Source organism: Hydractinia symbiolongicarpus, chromosome 1 (assembly GCF_029227915.1).
Source record: "Hydractinia symbiolongicarpus strain clone_291-10 chromosome 1, HSymV2.1, whole genome shotgun sequence".
In the NCBI taxonomy this organism is placed as follows: Eukaryota; Metazoa; Cnidaria; class Hydrozoa; order Anthoathecata; family Hydractiniidae; genus Hydractinia; species Hydractinia symbiolongicarpus.
This window is the reverse complement of record NC_079875.1, coordinates 19,765,393-19,788,220: the sequence shown is the minus strand read 5'-3', so window position 1 is coordinate 19,788,220 and position 22,828 is coordinate 19,765,393. Positions and strand designations below refer to the sequence as shown.

At 34.0% G+C, this 22,828-nt stretch overlaps 2 protein-coding genes across 3 annotated transcripts; one reads left to right on the top strand and one right to left on the bottom strand.

The window, feature by feature from the left end:
* The first annotated feature begins 1,747 nt into the window (after positions 1-1,747).
* LOC130645431 (swi5-dependent recombination DNA repair protein 1 homolog) lies at positions 1,748-4,287 on the top strand. Of its 2 annotated transcripts, XM_057451430.1 has the most exons (3): positions 1,748-1,939; positions 2,240-2,449; positions 2,950-4,287. In XM_057451430.1, the coding sequence occupies exons 2-3, from the start codon at positions 2,252-2,254 to the stop codon at positions 3,130-3,132; spliced, it is 381 nt and encodes a 126-aa protein (XP_057307413.1). In that variant the 5' UTR covers positions 1,748-1,939; positions 2,240-2,251; the 3' UTR covers positions 3,133-4,287. The 2 variants fall into 2 exon arrangements, with proteins under 2 accessions (XP_057307413.1, XP_057307405.1); XM_057451422.1 differs by lacking the exon at positions 1,748-1,939 and having other exon boundaries at positions 2,121-2,449.
* A 9,307-nt stretch (positions 4,288-13,594) lies between these two features.
* On the bottom strand, positions 13,595-22,490 carry LOC130645421 (40S ribosomal protein S15-like). The gene is made up of 3 exons (XM_057451410.1): positions 22,382-22,490; positions 21,929-22,258; positions 13,595-13,755 (listed from the first exon to the last, which is right to left on the bottom strand). The coding sequence occupies exons 1-3, from the start codon at positions 22,442-22,444 to the stop codon at positions 13,642-13,644; spliced, it is 507 nt and encodes a 168-aa protein (XP_057307393.1). The 5' UTR covers positions 22,445-22,490; the 3' UTR covers positions 13,595-13,641.
* Between the last annotated feature and the right edge of the window lie 338 nt (positions 22,491-22,828).

The following is a 22,828-nucleotide window of genomic DNA, read 5'->3' as shown; positions in this document are numbered from 1 at the left end:
CAGACCCAATTAGTAGGGCCCACGCTCTACTAGACAACTCCCGGCAACATCCAACGGCCCACACAGTGTGCCATCTCCCCAATTTCCCTCACATGGCTTGGGTTAACCCGGGGCTATGGTAACATTCACTCGCCCATGTTGAATCGCCGTCAAGAGGAATCGAACCCCGGTCTCCCGCACAGAGTACGAAAGCTATAACCACTAATCTACGGCGCCACAATCTACGGCGCCACGTTCTTGGTAAGAAAAATAAATTATCAAAACAACAAAGAAAAAAAAAACAATGCGAGTTTTAAACACACAACTTAAATGACATCAAAAAGAGCAGAATAGATAAAAAGAAGTTTGCCTTGGGGTTTAGACCATTTCGGAGATTATGCGCCATTATGGATTTTCGAAGCCCGGTGGTGCAAGTTGAACTTTGAACCCTATATGCCGTAGTAGAAAACTCTCTTAAAACACAGAAAAAGAAACGAGTTTTGTATATACAGCGTGGTTAGGTCTTCGTAATGTTTTTAGCTAAGTAACAGGGGAAAGCACCAGACAACATTTATTTAAGCGTATTGCCTTGATCTATTAATGAATTGGAAATATCAATTAAATACACGTGTAGGACGTAGGGATACTGAGTGTCTTTTATTATTATTTTAACGCTGAAGTGGATATATTTATTCAACTTTAAACATATTTTTACGATCGAATTATGCCGCTTACAACGTATGAGGATTTTTTAGAACTTATTGTGAGGCAGCTGACTGACTTCTTGTCAGCTCTTACAACGTATGAGGATTTTTTAGAACTTAGCGTGAGGCAGCTGACTGACTTCTTTTGGACTGAGTAATACTTTAGTTAATCGCCAGAGCTTTTTCTGCAATGTAACTTATTATGCCAATAATTCAAACAAGCTTCACAGAGTAATTTATTTATCATAAAGATTTACACTTTAGTAATAAATTACTGCTATAATTGTAAATGGACAAAATTTTGTCGTCATTAGTTATTATATTCTTGCCTAAACATTTTATGATTTTAGGGAGTATAATATTAAGAATGTTAAGTCACAGAAGATCATAGCGAAGATCTTAATGCTACCCAGTAAAATAAAATAAAATGAAAATGCTGCTTTTTATATATTAAAAAACGTAGAATCTATGTCCTCATCGCTCTTTGAAAATCTTTTTGTAACCTTAACCGCAGTCTAGAGGCTTTATAATTGGAAGTATTGCTACCCTGTCTAGCAGCAATATATCTAAAGTTTTTTCAAAACGATATTTTACAAATTGAAAATCGCAGTGGGCATAAAAAATTTTCAGCAATTCCATATTGTCATTATAATTGTAATTTTTTGAAAAAACTGCGGGTTACAGAGTTGGTAACACTACTTTTTCTTATATAGAACATTGTTTCAATGAACTTTTAGAATAAAATATCGATGAACAATATTGTTGCATAGCCCGCGGCCTATCAAGGCACGGAGGAAAAATGTACTACTTAGCGGGCGTCCTACTGAAGCGAATCTCATCATAAGTGTAATTTTTATCACATAAATAGCTCAATTTGTCCCAGTTATTGAGAGATTTTTTGAGAGACTTAGAGGGATTGCTAAATTCATAATTACAATATAGTGATAAGTAATTGTGTTTAATTTTTCTCTTTCTATATCTCATCATCTGCGACATGACTGCATTCTCATAAAGAGAACTCGAGAAAAGTTTGTTTTGTTTACAAATTTTTTCTTTCGAATCATTGCAATGTCTTCAGTCTCGAAAAAATATGAAGTCATTCCATTGAATGTCTCACTTAAGCAAAGTTTTTTTGGTTTAAAAGGGCAAGGAAGTTCAAGAGATGGAGGAAAAGCGTACTATATAGCGGGTGTCCTATTTATCTGGTGTCCCACTTAACGAGAGGATACTGACTGGTCTAAAATACAATATTGGAGGTGTGCATGTTATATATTTCTTATATGTAAAGATTGTCATGTGCTCTTTGTCATGCACGCAATTCACAAACGTCTATTTAAAGGAAATTAAATATCTACTTTTACTGTCAAAATCTTGTGATAGTAAAGATCTCATCCCTGCATTAGTAACAAAAACCAAATCAGTTTTTAAAGCATAACTTGCTGTTTTCTCCTGTCAGTATGTTTGGTTATCAAGAAACTGTTTTTTTTTTCATACTTGAGAACTAACCTTTGCAGGTGGACAGTATTTTATGTCATATTGTTTTGTCTATTATTTAGCATGCATGTGAAATGACAGGAATGACAGCATCAACCATAGATGAGAGTGAAATGTTGCACAACAAAATAGAGAAAAATCTTGTTAATACAATTAGTGTCAAAGATCAATTAAACTTGTTGAAAGCAGAAAAGAAAAAGTTAAGATCAATTCTAGAAGCAAGAGAAGAAGAGCTGAGGAAGCTGAATCTAGTGAAAACATATAGAGCCAAAGTAAGTAAATGTTTTTAACCTTTATTTACCTAACAGATGTAATTGCTATTATTTTGTCAGTTTATTATATAGTATTATATAGTTATATAGTATTTACATGTTAAACAGTTAACCCTATTTGGTCCAGGGTTTTTCGAGCATATTATGACCAGAGGCAGATTCACCCCCTCCCCCCCCCTCAAGAACTTTTCATAGGCTTGGTACTTATAATACGTCAGCACTTACGGTATAGTACGTCACTCCCTCCCCGGATTAAATAGGAACCGGGAAGTACTTGGCACCAAAACTGCTGCTTTTAAGTTCAACTTTCCACTAGGTGTTTCTTCTTGCCTTGAGCGTGGCACGACAGCTATTGTTCCTTCAGCAAAAGTTCTGCCCATAGCAGTCTGCGTAATGCAAATTCAAAAGTTGAATTCAGTTCCTCAGGTTTTTTTCTGTTTTAAGATAGCGAATAAACAAAATTTTCTGTATATGGTGGAAAAGTTTTTTTTATTTTTTAGAACAATGTGAAAGATCTAGAAGCGCTAACACGGAGATGGAGAGAGACAGCGCAAGAAGCTGTTCAAGTACTTTACAAAACGTTAGCTTCAGTTGCAAAGCCTGAAATGGGAGAGTTTTTAAATACTTTGCAGATCGACGAAAAGCTAATACGATATGATGCTGAGAGTGATGACTTTTATTAGATGCAAGAGAGTATATAAACGTGGAATGTCTACTTTTACCGTGTGCTAGGGGTCAGAAACAAGGCTATTGCGGAGTTATAAAGACAATTTTTGCTAATACTGTTAATTCACCAGCGGGTTATGCTTTGCCAGACTAAAAACCATCTCCTAAATAACCTAAAATTTTAGACCCAAAAATTTTCTTCATCCCAATATATCCTGAAATTGTTTATGGCTTTTTTTCCAAATACCTTAAGTGGATAAATTTTGGCGAGTGTTTAATTTGGCGAATGACCAAAAAAATATTTAGCGGGGATTTAATTTGGCGAATGATAAATTTTATAAAATTTGGCGAGGATTTAATTTGGCGAATACAAAAAAATGTTTATTTTGGCGGGGATTTATTTGGCGAATGACACAAAGAAATGAATTTTATTTATAAAACTTGTTGTGAATATAAAAAACGCTCGTTTTTTTTCTTAATTAAAAAAAAAAAACGTATTTTTTTTTAAATTTGGCGGAGATTTAATTTGGCGAACGGTAAATTATGTTAAATTTGACGAGTATTTAAATTAGCGAGTTGTCAGTTAACAAAATTTTGACGGATATTTAATTTGGCGAATTCCGCCGAAATGCGCCAAAATTAAACCTCGCCAAAATATATCCACTTAAGGTAGTAACTCTTTGTTATTACGTTGTATGTGAACAGGAATGCTGAAAATAACAATGTAAATCATTGTTATTGCAAGTCGAAATACCACACAGCCACAAAGGAAAGACTTGTTTATTAACTCTCCATTTGGCAAGATATTTATATAAAATTATCATGATTTTGCACTCACATGTAAAAAAACATCAGTCTGCCTGAGCGAGTCAGTCCACTTAGCCGGACCACCTTACTGCAGATAAACACCCACTTAGTTGAAGAAAAACAAATGTTTTCGAAAATTTACAACTCGGCCCAGACTTCAAATAAAAAATTTATAAAAAAGCGCTTAAGGAACAACGTTAAAAAATTAATGTTAGTTGGCCACTGTAAAAACACGTTCGGAAACATCAAAGAATCTGATATATGTTATTTAATATAAATACATTATTTATCTAAATTGTAAATTGTTATGCCTTATACATTCTGAACAAAGTTTATTATTATTAGAATAACTTATCTGCGCGTGACCATGTTGTAATATATCATGTTTATCATAATACAGGGAAAATTTTCTATAACTGAAATGTTATAGCGGACATCTGCTTACGTGGCAAACATGTAATGTAGCGGACTTGTTGTATAGCGGACACTTGCATATGTAGGAGACATTGTATAGCGAAGTCATGTTGTATAGCAGACGTGTTGTTTAGCGGAAGTTTTGTATAGCGATGTTGTGTAGCGGGCATGTTGTATAACGGTAAGGTTGTATAGCAGGATGTTGTATAACAGGGATGTTGTATAACGGGAAGGTTGTATAGCGGAGATGTTGTATAGCGGACGGGTTGTACAGCAGAGATGTTGTATAGCGGACGTTTGGTATGGCGATGTTGTATAGCAAACATGGTCTATACCGGAAACCTGCATCTATTTATATAGCGGACATGGTCTATTCCAGAAACCAGCATCTATTTATATAGCAGACATGGTCTATTCCCGAAATCTGCATCAATTTATATAGCGGACATGGTCTATACCGGAAACCTGCATCTATTTATATAGCGCACATGGTCTATACCGGACAACTACGTCTATTTATATAGCGGACGTGTTGTATAACGGAGATGTTTCTATTCTGATTGCCGCAACGTTATAAGCGTTTTGGAAAAGTCAAACGGGTTTAAAACATGCTGACCCAACTCTCTCATGTGTTTCCTATGTGCAGATTTGACTGTATTTACATGACAGCCGTTTCTATGGGAACAAGATAATGCTGTTTTTCCTATTGATTGTAGTGGGGTGGGTTATTTCAAAAATAAGATGTCCTTATGCTACACTTTGCTTGCAATATTAAACGTTAGCGACTTTAGCCTGCGTCGGTAATTTTTAGTAGTCATTAAAAACACATGCATGCAGAGTACCATATCCAATGCCATTAAAAACGATGTTTTTTTTTTGAAAAGTATTTTCCAGTTTTCCTAACTTTAGAAATTTTCCGCTATACACTAAGATTAAAGAGAAAAAAAAGAATTTGACTGTTTTATTTTCCAGCATTGATTAGCATACATGGCTTTTATTGTTCATCAACTTTCAGGTTTTTTATTTTTCTTTTAAAATTGTTCTTATAAAGAAATGAAGTTTATGTAAGTTAAGTTAGCTGTGATTTACAGTTACAATAATAATCGAAAATTGAAACTTAAAATTTTAGGTTATTCAATGATTTTGTTCCCCCATATTACTCAGCCCTCTTTAAAGTTGAGTACTTTTTCAGATTATTGCTAATGGCGGAAATCTTTAAACCGCAGGGCTTCTTGTTTATTTTAAAAGCAACAAGAAGCCTTAAAGCTTGAAGATTTCCGCCTTGTCAAGAGAAACTTTCCTTAGAGCAAGTGACTTAACTGCTTTTTCTATCTATCTATCTATCTGTCTATCTGTCTATCTGTCTACCTGTCGTCTGTCTGTATGTCTGTCTGTCTGTCTGTCTGTCTGTCTGTCTGTCTGTCTGTCTGTCTGTCTGTCTGTCTGTCTGTCTGTCTGTCTGTCTGTCTGTCTGTCTGTCTGTCTGTCTGTCTGTCTGTCTGTCTGTCTGTCTGTCTGTCTGTCTGTCTGTCTTCCGTCCGTCCGTCCGTCCGTCCGTCCGTCCGTCCGTCCGTCCGTCCGTCCGTCCGTCCGTCCGTCCGTCCGTCCGTCCGTCCGTATATATATACATATATATAGGCCAGTTATATCAAACTGTGGATATTTTACAGAGAGAATTTTTTCTTTCCTTGACTTTCACCTACAGCCTCTTTCTAGGAAAGTTAAATCTTACATCAAAGATACGAATGACTTTATATGTAAATTGAGAGATTTACCACCTCTGCCTCACGATGCTATTTTCTGTACTATTAATGTTGTGGGATTTTATCCCAGTATTCCTCATGAGGACGGTTTGAAGGCCATGAGGAAGGCATTAGACGGTAGAGATGACAAATCTGTAGGTACTGATTCTTTAGTTAATCTAGCTGATATTGTTTTACAAAACAATTGTTTTGAACACAATAATAAGACATTTAGATAAAAGCAAGGTACAGCTATTTGGACTAAATTTGCTCCTCCATATGCTATTCTTTTTATGGGAGATTTAGAAGAAGAAGCTTTAAAAAATTACAATCTTAAGCCGTGGGTTTGGTGGCGTTATATTGAGGATATCTTTTTAATCTGGGACCATGGTGAAGAGCAACTGGATGAGTTTATTCAATATCTCAATAGCTTACACCCTACAATTAAATTCACCCATAAATTTTCCAGGGATTCGATAGAATTTTTAGATGTTTTAGTTATTAGAGAGGAACAAAACCTTCAAACTGACCTTTTTGTTAAGGAAACTGATACGCACCAGTTTTTGCATTTTTCTAGCTGTCATCTATTTCATACTAAAAAAGGAATACCTTATAGTCAGGCTCTTAGGTTAAGGCGAATTTGTTCCACGGATGATTTTTTTAAAAATCGTGTTTTCAGCTTAAAGGAATGGCTTTATTGTAGAGGGTATGAAAAGAAACTTGTAGATTCGCAAGTTAGTAGAGCGTTTACATTAGATCGAAATGAGATCTTACTGCCAAGTTCAACGACAGACAGGGGTTTAGGTAAGGAGGTTTTCTCCACTACTTTTCATCCTGCTTTAAGTAAGAATATTTATAACATCTTCAGGGAGGCCCAGATTATTTTAGAATGTGACGAGGAACACAAAACTCTGTTTCCATCTGTCCCCCTAATTTCGTTTCGTCAGACTTTAAAAGATACTTTAGTAAGATCTAAGTTACCGAGTGAGGGAGAAATAGGTTCTTGCCAAAGCTGTAATAAGCCTAGATGCCAAGTTTGCAGTGTGCTAATTAGGAGTCAAAATTTTTCTAATTCAGATAACATTAGGGATTTTAATATCCGTCGAGGTCATTTTAATTGTGACTCAAATTTGGATATTTACAGGCTTGTCTGCAAAACATGTAACATGCAATATGTAAGCAGTACAAAAACGGCGTTTGGACTTAGGTTTAATAATTATAAGAATCACTTTAAATCTTTCTGTGCGCGGCGTGATGCTGGTACATTTCATGAAGGAAAGGTTGTTCCTCAGGTAGGTTTGTTTTCTCACTTTGTGCAAGATGGCCATCACGGCATGTCAGATTGGAGTTTCCAAATTATTAATAGGTGTCAAAACGAGGTTCAACTGAGAGAGCGCGAGTCCTTTTGGCGGCACAAACTTAAAACGTTCCTTCCAGTCGAACTCAATGAAAGAAGTGTACCAGCATGACTCTTCCTTAATTTCTTTTAAAAGTTTCTTTTTATGCGTTTTTGTGTATTCTAGGTAGGTGTATGACTAAGCTGTACTCTTCGCTTGTTCGCGCACTTTAAAGCGTGTATATCGCTTTGTTTAGTGTCTGGGCAATAGCTTATAGTTACGCATTGCATCAGAGAGGTACTGCTGAAGTCATTTGTGTATTTATTTATTTATTTTTGCATATCTTCGGCCTATTAAATTAGGTTACTATGGTGAATAATGCTTGTTTTGCTAACTTAGTTTCTTTTGGCAATAAAAGGTTTTTTATTGTGTAAAAAGAAGTTTTTGAATAGAAAAATATACATAATTGTATTGTTTTAAACTTTGTAATTATTGTAAAGTAATTAACTGCAAACTTTTTTATATATATTCTGGAACGAGATTCTTTCTGTACACCTGACGAAGAAATGATCGAAACGTTGTTATAAATACTTGTTTTTTTTTTACTCCATATATATTAAATATAAACCTTAATACTTTAGGACTTTATTTAATACTTTACGACTTTGAGATTTTTTTTTAAGTAACATGTAAGAAATAGACCTGTAAAGGTCTCGGCTGCTGCATTTCAGAGTAAATAAGGTAAATAAAAAAGCTTATGGCGCTTCACCCACTTGGAGCTTCTCAAGCCCCTAGCTGTTTCATAAAGCGCAATATTTTCTACGCGCAATTAAGGTTAGCAGCATACTTATTTAAAAACAAAATAAAAAAAAACTACGTCCATAAGTCCAGGTTCTCGTTATGCCATCGGTTGCGTTGCGACGTCATCATGAAGCGCATACCGTATGAGCTGTAACTGAAACGGTAAAAAACAATTACCCTTTGCGTTGCAACCTTCATACAAACGAAATTGTAAGGAATTAATGAGATGCTGCGGAAAGAAACATTAATAATTTTAAAAGTTCTTTACGAGACAGGCGGCCTGAAATAAGAACCTTTTTTAGTAAGAGAAGATTAATTTAAGTCCTTACCTAGTTTGGAAAAAATAGTATTGGGTGTGTAAGTATTTCGGCGACACCGAATCAACATTTTGATCATTCTTGTCTCCAGGACTTAGGACGAGAATGCATGCTGATGCTACCGTCATGTTCTGCATGCTTTTTTTGTTCACTCTGCTAAATTTGATCGAAAACGTGCCAGTCAGTGAGTCTCAGAAATCTCAAAGACACACAAGAAAACGGCGGTTGCTCAAACGAGGGCATATTATTAGAGGTGAGGAAAAAATGGGCTTATCCTGTTCGGGAGTGATTAATGATTTCAAATAAATCATTTTTTTGGACGCTGTTTCTAGTGAGTTAGAATCGTTAAAAATTTATTCCGAAGGGAAGGGAATCCGAAGGGAAGGAGGGGCGAGTCCAGGTTTAATTTAAATATATCATGGTTAACCATCACAGGTGAGGCTACAAAAGCCAATCGAATTGTTTTTAATACTTCACTTAATGTCAAAAGTATTTACACATATATGTCCACCTAAGGTAACAGCCGTGAACAAGTACAGAAACGACATACCTTATTTTTTCTGGTCAAATCAATAGTCAATAGAGGTAGAATTCTTTATATACTTGATTAACATGTCATGGTAATTGTATTTGTATATCCAATAACATATTAGCGATTTTCCGGATAATGGAATTCGGGTCTGTTAATTTTTAAAGTGATAGTAGTAAAGTAATTCACGAATCACTCGTTCAAATTACTTCAATTTCGATCAGTATCTTCATTTTTAAAATATGTGTCATTGCAATTCAGTTTCCTTTATATTTTCATTTCATTGCATATTTGACAGACCAGAAGCAAAATTAACACTGCGGTCTGTAAAATACACGTCAACCATCTTATGCAGTCAAAAAATTTCTTAACGGTAGATATTATAATATATTTTTATTTGACAGAAGTTCAAGTTAATAGTTGATACAGTCCAAAAGATATTCGTGGTGAAGCAACCTCGATCCCAGGGCCTGTAGCGTTTTCTTTATGAGGATGAAACGCGTACGAGGCCCTGGTACAACAGACTGAAATTCGCCCAAAATTAAGCATGTAGAGAAAAGTAATGTATGCGTGACGTTTTGATCAAAGATGGTGTTTTAGTGGCGTGAATTTGTAAAGTGTTTTGCTGGGTTTTTATAGCTACAGGTACCTAGCCATACATTATACATTTCAGAATAGATACAACCCTTAGTGACTTTCTAGTGATTTTGTGGTGTATCATACATGTAGTAAAAACTACAGCACTTATTAATATTATAGAATAATTTACACCAGCTTCAAAAATAACGGATGAAAAAGGATGATGGACCACTTAATGTTAAAGAAAATTCAGAGATCTTTAGAGGGCCGAAGTTTTGCTGACCACAGTCAAATGCTTAGAGTCAATAGTATGAAGACAAGGACGTCATTGGAGTTTTATCAAAAGCATATGGAAAATCTTTAACTTTTTAAGTGTTAGCTAGCTAGCTATGTTCTGCCCGGATAATAAACGCTGCCCTGATTAAGTACGGCAGCTTGCCCCGGTTAAGAACAGGGCAGAAAATACATAATCAGGTCAACATAATCAGGACAGGCTGGCTTATTACTCAAAAAATATTATTTGGCACTTATAAAAGGAACATAATCAGGGCAGGCCATTTTATATACGACAGTCTAATATTATTTCTCACTTATTATAGAACGCACATAATCGAGGAAGGCCGGCTTATGTATGACAGTCAAATATTATTCGAGACTTATAGAACAAATATAATCGGGGCTGACCGCTTTTATATCATTTGTCATCACTTCTGACAAGCAAAAAGCCCTGGTAGCAAAGTTGTTGTTGTTCTCAAATGAAACGAAATTTCGTGCAGGGTGGCCACAGAATTTGGTAAAAGAAATTCCATGACTTTTCCATGACTTTTCCATGACTAAAACCGTTAAAAAAATTAAACCCCTAAATTAATCAATTATCAAACAAACCATAAATTTCATTATTTAGAGAACAACTTTGCTGAAAAAATTACAAGTACTTTTTTCTACATGATGAAAAATAACAAAATCGTGTCAAAATATAAAGAACATATATATTCATACAGAATATTCATATAAAATCAGAACTTTAGAAAAAAATAGACTAGACAAATCAACAAATATCAACTAATATCCTATATAAAGTCTGTGAGCATTGGCGTTACTTTTCCTTCTGAAGATCCTTAGTTAGCTTCTCCACAGCTTTATCTAGATCGCCTATGTTAGCTTTCTTTTCGGTGACCTTCCTTCTAAAAGCATTTGCTTTAACTAAAAAGTCCATGTTCTCAGATTCCTCAACTTTGTAGCAGAGTTTTTCAATATCCGTGTTCAGTGCATTGATGGATGAGATTAATCTTTTCTTATAGTTTTTAACATTGTTGATTTCGTCTGTTATTGATTTTCTTTTGTTTGATTTCTTGTCTTCGTTGACTTTTCTTTTTTGGTCTTCCAGATGTGTTCCGTATCTTTGTCTGGCAGCTTTACAACTTTTCAACAGACCATTACTCAATTGATGCTCATGCAAATCCACATTGGATGATTGTAGGTGGTCATATGGCTAACAATACATTTCTCTTGAAGATTCTCAATCAACAGTTCTTTATTGATACTAAATCCCCGTTCAACAGCAGATTGACTGTGTGATAATGTGAAGATCACTTTACAGATGGCCTATAACGCTTTTTGATCTTTGAAATACGGCCTTAGGAATTCATCCACTCTTGATTTGCTGAAATCAAATTGCACAAACTCTTCCTTAGTAGGTGCGTCGAGCGATGACAAGAATTTCTCAAGCTCTTCTTTTGCCGAATCTGCTACAGAAGGCAACACATGATCAACCTGATGAAGCTTTTCAACCAAAGATATAAACTGACTTGTAGCTTTCTGTTGGTTCTGTACCATATTGACTGGTGATAATGAGGAGGAGTATCGAATGATAAGATACTTCAAGGGACTTCTCTCTTGTAGCTTCAATATCAGATTAGTTAGAAAAGCCACAGAATCTTTTCGGAACTGATGTTTTACCCCATCTGTTATGCCTTTTGACCGCAAGATAGCCTTTACAGCTGTGCCTGTGTTAACCATGTCAACTGGCAATCGATTCTGGACCTCCTCAACATCAATGTTAATAAGTTAATATATTCCTGTCCCGTGCTACAACCTAGAACTATGCTAGGACTCCCTTCCTTCGAAGAAACATTGATTGAAAACGATTTTACCACCCAGATTACATCAATATAAGTTTTCATTGCTTGTAAACTAAGCAGTCACATGACATAATGTATAATAAAACAAATTTATAGTATAATAAAACCAAACACAATTATGTTATATTGCAACAAAGCTTGACAATGAAACTGTTCAAAATATTGAAATTAAGTTTTCTTGAAATTTATGCTACAAAATATAAACTGCAAAACTGTCAAGGAAAAAAAGTTCCATGACTTTTCCATGACAATCCTGTTTTCCATGACTTTTTCCAGACCAAATAAAATTCCATGACTTTTCCATGATTTCCAGAAATTCCATGACTTGTGGCCACCCTGTTCGTGGCAAATACTAAATTTTGGGATTCGCAAGTTTAATAACTTTTCACCAAACTTAATTCCCGCAAAAAGAGTAATTTAGGTTCCGTGAAATTTAGTTACTTCAAAGTGTATTATGTTGAAATGTATTTACTACAAGAGTAGTTTATACTAAGAATTACATCGATACTTTTTTCTTTCGCCATGTCTAGTTTTTAGGAGTGTGCTATCTTCCAAAGAATGTTTAATTCATAAGTTCGAAGAAAATGCCAATCACAGCCTGCCTGGCCAGCCATTACATCAGCGTTCATAATCCGGTTACCACGACATAACCAGTGCAAAAAAACATAAACGGACCATGCGTACATAATCCGGCTGTCGCGGTTGTAAACAGGCCGTTTTCGCAATCTGGGCAGAACAAACCCACCATATTGCGTGTTCGAATTGTTGTTAAATATTTCCAGTCTGTATATTTATTTAAATTTGGCGCATCATCATAACAAACTTCATCGTCGAGGCTCGTATGTATGTATTGTAGAAAAGGGACGTAAGACATGAAAAAAATATTGTTGTAGGTCATGACAGATATTTCTAGGTTTAAAGAAGTTTAAACGAAGGTTATAAAATGCTATCTTGAGTCAAAGATCTTATTTTTGATGTTTTTAGCAAGTATATCCAAAACCTACTTGTTTTCACACAATAGTCATGAAATTCTATGTTATTGGGAAGATACATACTTAGTCGTAAAATATACATATTTTTTTTATAGTAGTTACCTTAGTAGATTTTAGGATTTAGAAATCTATAATCTATTTATTTTCTGGCTGCCACAAAATATTTTTTTGTTTGGCTCTACTTTAATGTCACGCTTATTGTAAGATGCGCGCCTAAGGTAGGTTTTCACTCAAACGAATGTGTATTGATATTGCTACAAATGTGCAATTAAATTTCCGTTTGTTTGAAATGTTTTTAGCCATCTTTCACTTTTTCCCACGCAGTATAGTTCATTTCTTCGTCGATTTGTTTACATCACGTGAGTATAAATCAATCTTTTGGGATAAATTTCAATTGATCAACGGAAAGCAATCCTACTTTTGAATTCGATCGTAAGGTAGATTATGCAATGTTCTATTTTTAGTAACATCGATGCAATCGACCACATTCATCTGAGTGGAAACCCCGTCTTAAAGCTGATTTAGGGCTCTACATAAATTTTTATCAAAGACCAACGCCAGTATTTTAGGAAAAAATCATTGCGCCCAATTTTTTTTTGCATAAGGGCTTTTGAAAAGACATGCATCAGGAGAAAAATGTCGGCAGAATTCGTTGGAATTTAGATTTATTATTTTATATATTTTTAAATTTATTAGAATAAAATTTCGCCGACGACTTCATTCACAAAAGTTAAATTTCGCAGATCTCTAAGTCTATTTTTCGCAGGGTTTTAATTTCACGAATTTGGCCCAAATCAGCGAAATTTAACAACAATGAAACTTTGAACTCCCTCATATTTTCTTCACATTAACAATACATAAGCTTCTTTATTTCAGTGGAATGAAACGCGACGAATGAGTGGCACCAATACCAGGTCGACCATGACGAACAGGTTTATACGTCATCGAAAATTCTCCCAGATAGTGACCAATCATTTCAGGCTATAAAAATGTATAAAAAAATTGAAACGGATATGGCGTCCAACTACAAACTGTAGCACAAATTACTAATACTTAAGGCAGTAAATTGTGTTTGACTCCTATTCAAAGAAAGTCATAGTCATTCCGCTATCTAAAAACCTCTTTCCTATAATGCACGAAGAAATTAAACAAATTGCTACGTCTATTATTTGTTTCTACAGCTACGAAGCTAGCCGCACTGATAGAAACAGCTAACTTTCTGAGGGCTTAGACTTTTTATGTACGCACTTTTGTTACCACTGTAATTGCATGAGGCGCATTTTCAGTGGGCAGAAGTGCGATATTCAATGACACATTGCCAAGTGCTAAATCTTTAAAAAGATTAATATTTGAAAATTTGCTGACACAAAGAGTGATTCAAAAATTTGCAGCCATAAAGAGTGTCCGTCCCTGCAGTTTATTACTCATTTATTACTTCTTTACTTGTTGCAGCGTATTTGATGATGAAGAAATTAATGTTCAGCAACATTCAGTAGGCACTGCAGTAATTATTATTTGCATTTTGTTCACTGGTATTAGTATGTGGCAACTTATGCCAGGCGATAAAATGCAAGAGTATAGTGTTAGAACTAAAAAAATGTTGATAATCAACCGTATAGCGAATTTTTTATATTTTTTTTGGAATTGCGGAAAAAAAAATTGCGATTTGCTATACACTTGACCAGAAATGCAGAAAAAAGAATTTTGCCAAGTTCGCAATCTTTTCTTGCACAATAATTTCTTAACTTATAGTGGGTCTCATTTAACGGATCTTAATTTTTTTTTAAATACATATATTAACAATATCAGGTAGCCTTGTTATTTAGAACCTAATCTTTAGCTGATTAAAACAAATTTGCAAATAATTCCAATTTGATATTTAGTCTTAAAAACAGTCAAAGTTAAATTCTCTGGGCTAAGATATCTAATCTTAGAAAAGTTTTAATTCTTTTTTAGAAAAATGTCAAAGTGGACATGGGAAACACGAATATCAAATGCGATATATTTTTGTCCACTTTGTTGCCATGGGTAAACTTAAAGGAGGGGCGAACGCGTGGATTTTTCCACGGGCAACGACTAGTCTCTATAACAATAGCCGTCGTCTGTCTGTACATGCGTCTGTCTTTTTGTTACGGAAACACGGAATACGATATATAAAGGACGGGCGGCCCCGTGGATTGTTCCACAGGTTGAAATCACAATTATTAAAAAATGACAGTTTATTCTTTTTGTGAATTACTCTCTTCATTTATTATTTTTATGGCACAATAACTTATTGAAATAAACCTGAAGTAGCAAAGTGGTTAAAACTTTACTTGATACACATTTCAATACAATGTTTCTTTTTACAATAAGCAGACGCTGCATAAATAACTCCGTTATTACAAGCTCGCGAGCTTGTATTAAAACGCAAATGTGTCCTTCAAGGATGGAAATTTTTGCCTCTCTGAGCACCGACACGGGAGTCGTCGTGTGTTCGAATCTCATCTTGGTAACTATTTTTACTTTTTTTTTTCTTTTTCAGAAAGATAAGACAAGTGTTCAAAACACTTGTTTAACTACCTAGTAAATAAAGGTGTTTCCACCAAACTTTTTAAAAGTGAATGTAGGCAGAATTAACTGAATTAATGAATTTCGCAAATTTTGGGGTTTGTGGTCTTTCTTCTTCCTGTCAGTCGGTTCACCCAAGACGGACCCATCGAAAATTAAAAGTTCGAGGAATTTTCCGTTCAGGAAGGTCTCACAAATCAATTTTGAAAAATAAGTGTGTAACAAATATTATATATTGCGTATCTGAATAGTAAAATATGTCGTGTCTAACTTCGTAACAAAAATCCCAATTTGATAGACAGCTTTGTGTAAACTTTATGCGCGAGGTTGTTTGCGTATATCATACGTCTCGTTACATCTTTGAAGCATCGACAAGAGTGAAACGCTCATTTTACAATTTCATACAAAGCACAGTATTCTATCCAATTAACGGACACTCTAAAAGTCGGACACCTCTGATTAGCTGACATTTTGTCCATCCACCGGCTGTTTTCTGGTCAGTGTCATAAAAACTTTCTAATTAGCGAACATTCAATTAGCGGACAAACTTTTTTGCACGAAATGGCAATATAGGCATTTTTTCTCTACAATTAGCGGACAGACCAAAAAATTAGGGAGCAGCATACAAAAATAATGAAAAATTAAATAATTTTAAAATATTTAAAACACTTTGAAACTTTACAAGAAATGTCGGCTTTTACAGCCTCGATTTACACAAACCGGTCAGTCAACTTTTGTTGTCCATGCAACTTATATATAACTGGTATTTCCAGGCCATACCCACCTCCACGATTAACCCTCTTTCCACAAACCTCAGCTGTAAATGTTTAGGACTTAAGAACATGAAACATATTTTGGATATGTTTTGTGGCATGTGTCCAACAATGCTTTCGTTTTGTAAAGAATCAGTTCTTATTATCGCTATTGCATTTCCATCCACCTTGTTAATATCCTCTAGCAAGGGATTTGTACTGGTACTCATTTCAATCTTTTTCAATGAGTATGGGTATGTCGGCCTCGTACATTTCCTCAGTAATCATATTTGTCTTACCGAATAATTTTTTTTATGGACAATGAACTAAGATTTTAAAATGAATGAATGATCGATTGTTTTTCAAAAAAATCCTTCAAATGCTAAATCTCAAATATCGAATGAAAAAATGATTGAATGCGTTGATTCGATCGAACATAGTGATCTGATCGAACGGGTTGATTCGAATGTTTTCATGCTTTGAAAAAGAAAGATTTTTTTGGAATGACCAATATTTTCGTCTTTATCATGGCTCCTGCTAACTTAAAAAAACGTGAAGCTGGGAAACTTAACAAACGTTGGCTGACATCAGAAAATCAAAATATTAGATGACAATAAAAAGAAAAAAATGAGTTGTAAAGACATTTCTAAAACATATAATATTGGAAAGACACAAGCAGCAACGTTTTGAAAAATAATAAAAAAGCTCAGAGCAGAGTATGAAAACTTTTAAGGCAAGGGTTTCAAACATATTAACATATGAACGTTAATTTAGTTGATATTATGTTGATATTTGTTATTCTAAAAAGAAGTTATATTACGTTCAATTTAGTTGTTTTCTTCTTTTTTCGTGTCTAAGTCCAGCACGGTACCCGCTAATTTTTTAAGTTACATATTTCATATACAAAATCGCATTTTTCGAACTTTGAGCTTACATTGCAAAACTTTCCAAAAGGCGGACACCTCTAATTAGTGACACTTTGTTTATGCACCAACAGTGTCCGCTAATTATAGAGAATACTATAGAAAGTAACGCTAAATCTGCTTTTTTGTGTTCTGCGTTCATTCATGCTAGCATAAGAATAATTTTTTGAGGAAAACACTTTAAATATTTTAGAGCAGCCAAATGGGGCCAAGAATGAATTTTTTAAAATAATAATTTTTTAATGAAAATAATTGATAGTTTTGTTTTTAACTCTTTTTAATTGGCTGTGGTTCCCAAAAAAGATTGTTTAGTTCTGTTTGTATTAATACTCATTTTGTTATTATTGAGCCAGAGTTCGGCTTGCGAAAGTTCTAACTCTTCTAACTTGAGACAAGGGTATCCAAGTTTTTATAGAATGAAATAATTATTTTATCATCTACATATACTGGTAATTTAAAAAGATTTGCATGAGAAACTCCAAATGATATACTTACTCACTTTTTGTTAAAACCTTATGTGACTCCAGATGTAGTTTTCTAAATATTTATTTTTCTTTTTGCTTGACCACCATCTTGGTTATTTTTAACCTTCTTCATCAAAAATTTTCAAACTATAGACTCAGTCTTTTTTAGTGACAGATGACCCTATTACATTATTTTGTAAAAAATGCTTTAATTATTACTGACTAGTATAGCCAGAACAGATGCCTTCTCGAGCAAAGTAAAACAAAAGTTTTTTTACAAATACTTTTTTTTTATAAAAAAAGGATTCTTGAAGTTCTCTACGAACAATTTTTTTAAAAATGTTTTCCATAATTCTGCAATCTTCTTACATAGCTAAGCAATCAAACAAAAAATGTGCATGATTTGTATTTCAAAAGCCTTTTAAGTCACAGGTGGTGAAATTTACTGTACATTCAACATATATTTTTACATTTTTAAAACATTACAGTCAGTCAGTATTATTTGTCGTAGTAAAGTCGCAAATAAGAAATCCCTAGGAATCAAAAGCGTGAAAAATAGCTGAAGATATTACGACAACAAAAAAAGCAATTGTTTTTTCCGAATATAGTTCAGTTGCCTCCTGCACAAACACTGAACTCTTAGTGAAAAATCAATTACCATTTTTTGCACTTAAACTACATCACTAAAAACAGAAGCTGGAAAAAAAGTTGTCATTCCATGGTGCAAAACTTTTCAACAAGTTACCAAAAGAGCTTCAGGATGAAAAATCATTCATAATTTTTAAAATAATTTAAATTTTTGATTTGCGCAGAGATTTTGTGTTGATTTTTTCTATAGTTTGCTTTCTGCTACTATACTTTTCTATGCTTTTTTGTGTGTCTTATCATCTTTGCAAACCTGTATAAATATAATAATAATAATAATAATAATAATAATAATAATAATAATAAAAAGTTTGTCACGACTTCTGGATAAATTAAACCATCACAGAAAACACTGAAATTTATTTAATTAAATGGTGTTTGTCCTTCATTGAACTTTAATATTTATGCATTTAACTATGTTAAGTTCGAAAATTAAATCAGCTGAATTTTGCTGATGCGAGTTTAAATCTGAAGCAGTATCCTTTTAAGTGCAGTAATTGCAAGGTCAGTTATTTGCTGACACTAAAATTGGTGCATATAACTTTGAAAGCCCTTATCATGAAAGTGCAGAGCGGTTAAGAACCAAAAGGGCTGGAGACAAGGTTGGCATACTACTAATATGAAAGTCAAAACTAAAAAACACATTTTTTTATTTACGAAGTGTGCGCTGGTTATAGGAAAAGTATATATAAAAAAATTTAGACAGTAATTTTTATCTCTTACGGTATCATGGGATGGATTGAAGCTGTGTTCTTTTCAAGTTTTTTTTAAATCTGATATCATCTACTGAGTAACTTAGGCGACCTCGTCCCAAGGATTGAATTTTTGTATAACCCTGGGAAGGATGTTGGAAATACTCATTTGAGCATCAATCTTATCCAGGTTGACATCTGGCTATAAATCAGTAAATTTTGAAAGCTGTTTGTTGAAATAAATTCTTTTCAGTTTGAAATAAAAAATCATGCACACACCTGCTGCTAATATATTATTTCTTTCATTGTATTGCTTACACAGCTAGTATATCATGTTAAATTATTTTTAAAAAAAAAAAATCATTTAAACAGAGTGATTTAAAAAAATACATAGATTTTTTTTAAATTTGTTGCGAATATCGAAGTGGCTGTCAAGGTGGCAAGAAAAACAAGTATTTAAAAAACAATTTCTGGGGTTATATGAACTTAGTCATCAGGAATTTCTCATGCAAACTTTTCAGTTGAGTCCAACATGTAAAAGTATGTTGGGTTAAGGTGGCAGTTACCCTTTTAAAAATCGGAAAAAACATTTCATGTAAGTTAAAGGTAACGAAAGGTTATTTTCAGACTATATATATTCATTTTTTTATTATTATAACACACTTGTCATTGATTTGTAGGCGTGTGGCCTTGTGGTTATGCAGTTTGCTTGGCAAAAATAAGGTCAGTGGTTTGGTCCACAGCTACGGGTCAACTACAGCTACCCATGCCATGTGCTGGAAATTAGGTAGGCAATGCCGGTGTATACTTAATGTATACATTCAGAACACAGGACCCGCATTGATAACTGTTTCCAACACTGAAGTGGCTATATCCTGTATAAATATTCAGAAGAAGAATAATTTTATAGCTATAATACTATTATCTATTGCCAAAGATATTCAGGTTTTACAATTCCTCTTTTATTTAAGATGTCGTAAATAATTAATTCTGCCCATTATAGCTTTAGTGAAACGTGCTATAAAATTCTACAAAATTATACAGAAAGAATTGATGTAATTATTAAAGAGAAATTTTAATAACAAAGATAGCACATAAAGTAAATATAAATTTTAATCTCCATAGCACCTTAACCAGAGAGCTCCAACTTCTGATAGCATTTTTGTTTCTCCTAAAAATTTTAACATGACCTTTGTAAATCATGCCAGCCTTAAAAAGGTGTAGAATTTTATTTGTTTTGAATATTTTTCTCTTGACAGTGGCTAGATGGAGCATAACATGCTGATGAGATTTCTTTCAAATCAAACAAAAAATTGTTGTAAGAAAAATATACAAAAACAAAAGTTTTCCACACACCCTTTTGATACAATCAACCAAAGGTTTGTTTTAAAACAGGAGTCAATCAAAATGAAGTTGTAAACATTGAAGCTTGTGAAAGCTACTTCTTTTCTTTTTTGCATATTTATAAACAAATATATTTGCTGAATCAGAAAATGTATTTGTTTCAAATTAAACAAAACTATTTTTATTTGCCTGAAGGCCATATTTTTAAGAAATAACAAAGGAAATTCGTAGAGATAACACACTAACTGAAAAATTCATCTGTTTTAACAGCTTAAAAAGGGTTACTGCTACCTTTATTACATATTTTTACCCTGGAAGGATAAGTGAGGTAAAATCAGAATTAAAATGAAATCCCCAGAACATACTGTAATACCCTGGACTCTGGGGTATTTGTCTGGTGTAGAATAATAATAGCCACAAAATGTAGCAAACACCCTGTTAATAAAACCTAATTGGGAAAGAAAAGTCGCCTAAATGGCTATCATAGCTGTATTTGTGGATCCATGACTATGAATACAAATCCTGTCATAGCAAAAATATAGACCTTTTTGAATGTTCACTTTTTTTGTGGTAAGCCCTTTTGGCTTTAACAATTGCGTGGCAGGCAAAAAGATGAGAGCGCTAGGTGAAGTGAAGACCTTTTCAATCTGTTTTTTCGCACAAAGGTATCATTATGCGATTCCAATTTAATTAGTTGTTCTACGGGCGAAGTCGATAGTAACTTACAGTCAGTCGCCAAAATAAAAATAATTTTATTGAGAATGTATGGTCGGAATAACAAAAAAATAATAATAGATGTATTTTCGAATAATAATAATTTGTGTCACTAAAAAATATAAAACTAGTTCTCAAGGTGAAAAGATAAAAATACTTGCATGATCAAAAACTTGTTTTTAAAAACAGCAAGAATTATTCTTGTGATGTTTTAAAAGTTGTACAGAATATGCTTATATTGTTTTGAAATACATACAGCAAATTATGCTTGTGCTGTTTCGAAACTTATACAGCAAGTTATTCTTCAAAAAACAAACAATTTTAGTGTTCTTTTAATGTTTTTTGCACAGTTTTATAGGAAAATCTAAATTTAAGTGCAAATTTTTTTTCAGACTTGGTTGTTTAGTTCAGAATATTTCAAGTCTTTCGCAGCGTTAAAATCATTTTTTAAATTCCATAACGGAGGAGGGTGTTACGACAAGCGTATTCTATCTTGTTTTAATTATTTTTCCTAAATGGTATCGACCAAACTCTTGCTGTATTACAGTTTAGCTAGCGTAATTTTAAACATTTATTTTAATCATAATGATGGAGCATGTTACGACAATAATCTGTCTTGTTTTCCACTTGTATTATACTTATTTTAGCGAAGGTAGCTAATTTTTGTCATAAATCACATAAAAATTAACTTCTGTTTAACCATGCAACTATTTTTGTGATTACAAAATTGGCACACCTCAAATTTTAGTTTTATATATATACCTTTCTCTTCAAACGCATTCTTTCAACTGTCGTCCGCCATGTTTATGTTACAAGGTGTTGCATTTCGGGAATTCTCAGGGCAAGTTTGGGCATGTGCGGGAAAGTGTGGCGGTTTTGGCGGACAACCGTCAATTTGATTCGAAAAGTCGCCTGAACTCGCCCATATATATGCAGGTGTTTGCAGCTTATCGACACCCTCTTCTTTCTGCCTGCCACAGAGTTAAGCCAGAAGGGCTTACCGCGGAAAATGTAAACATTCAAAGAAATCTATTGAAACTCATCTGACATAAAACAAATTAACTGGCTACCTTTATTTCTACTTGATTGAAGGTCTTTCCATTGTGTACACCAACAATACTACCAATCATATCAGGAAGAACTATCATATTTCTGAGATGTGTTTTAACAACAGCTGGCTTTTCCATTGGTGCAGCCTCTTTTTTAGCTTTTCGTAGTTTTTTCATTAAGGCAAGAGGTTTCATTTTAAGACCACGAGAAAATCTTCTACGTGCACGTGCATGAACAAGTTCCATCAATTGCTCACTTGACAAATCGAGCAACTGGTCCAAATCAACACCACGAAAAGAAAACTTTCTAAAGGTTCTCTTCTTCTTTAATTCTGCTGCTGCTGCGTCGCCCTGAATTAAATAGCATTGAAGACATATTAAATAATAGCAGCTAAATCTTCTAGGAGAATTTAATAGAAAATGAACAGGTAAAAAGGAAGATATTAAAAGATAAAAGCATCAACTAAAACTTACCATTTTGATCACCTGGAAGTGTAATGTAAAAGAAAACCCGAGTCCGCAATCTTGTTTTTTCATTACAAATATGCAAGCTCAGCGATTATTAAGCCGTGTTTTGAAAAGTCGGCACCGTTATATTACAAATAAGTATTTCCGATACACCCTCGTCCCCAGGGTTTTTTGACTTTATCAAAGATGACGTCGAAAAGTATTTTTCGTCGTCTTTCTCTCACATCAAAAAGACAAAAAACCCTCGGGACGAGGGTGGTTGCGATTCGAAGCATTTCGCAAGTTGCAAGCAAAATTGAAACCAGCCCATAGTTGTCCCCTAGTGCTTTCTGTTTCCCTTTGATCTAATACACGGCGGACACGGCTGTTTCAGCGTGCAATATTTCAGAAACTCAGACTGCGCATGTCTAAACATTTTTTTGAATTAGGACTGGGGAGAGATCCGTTAAAATG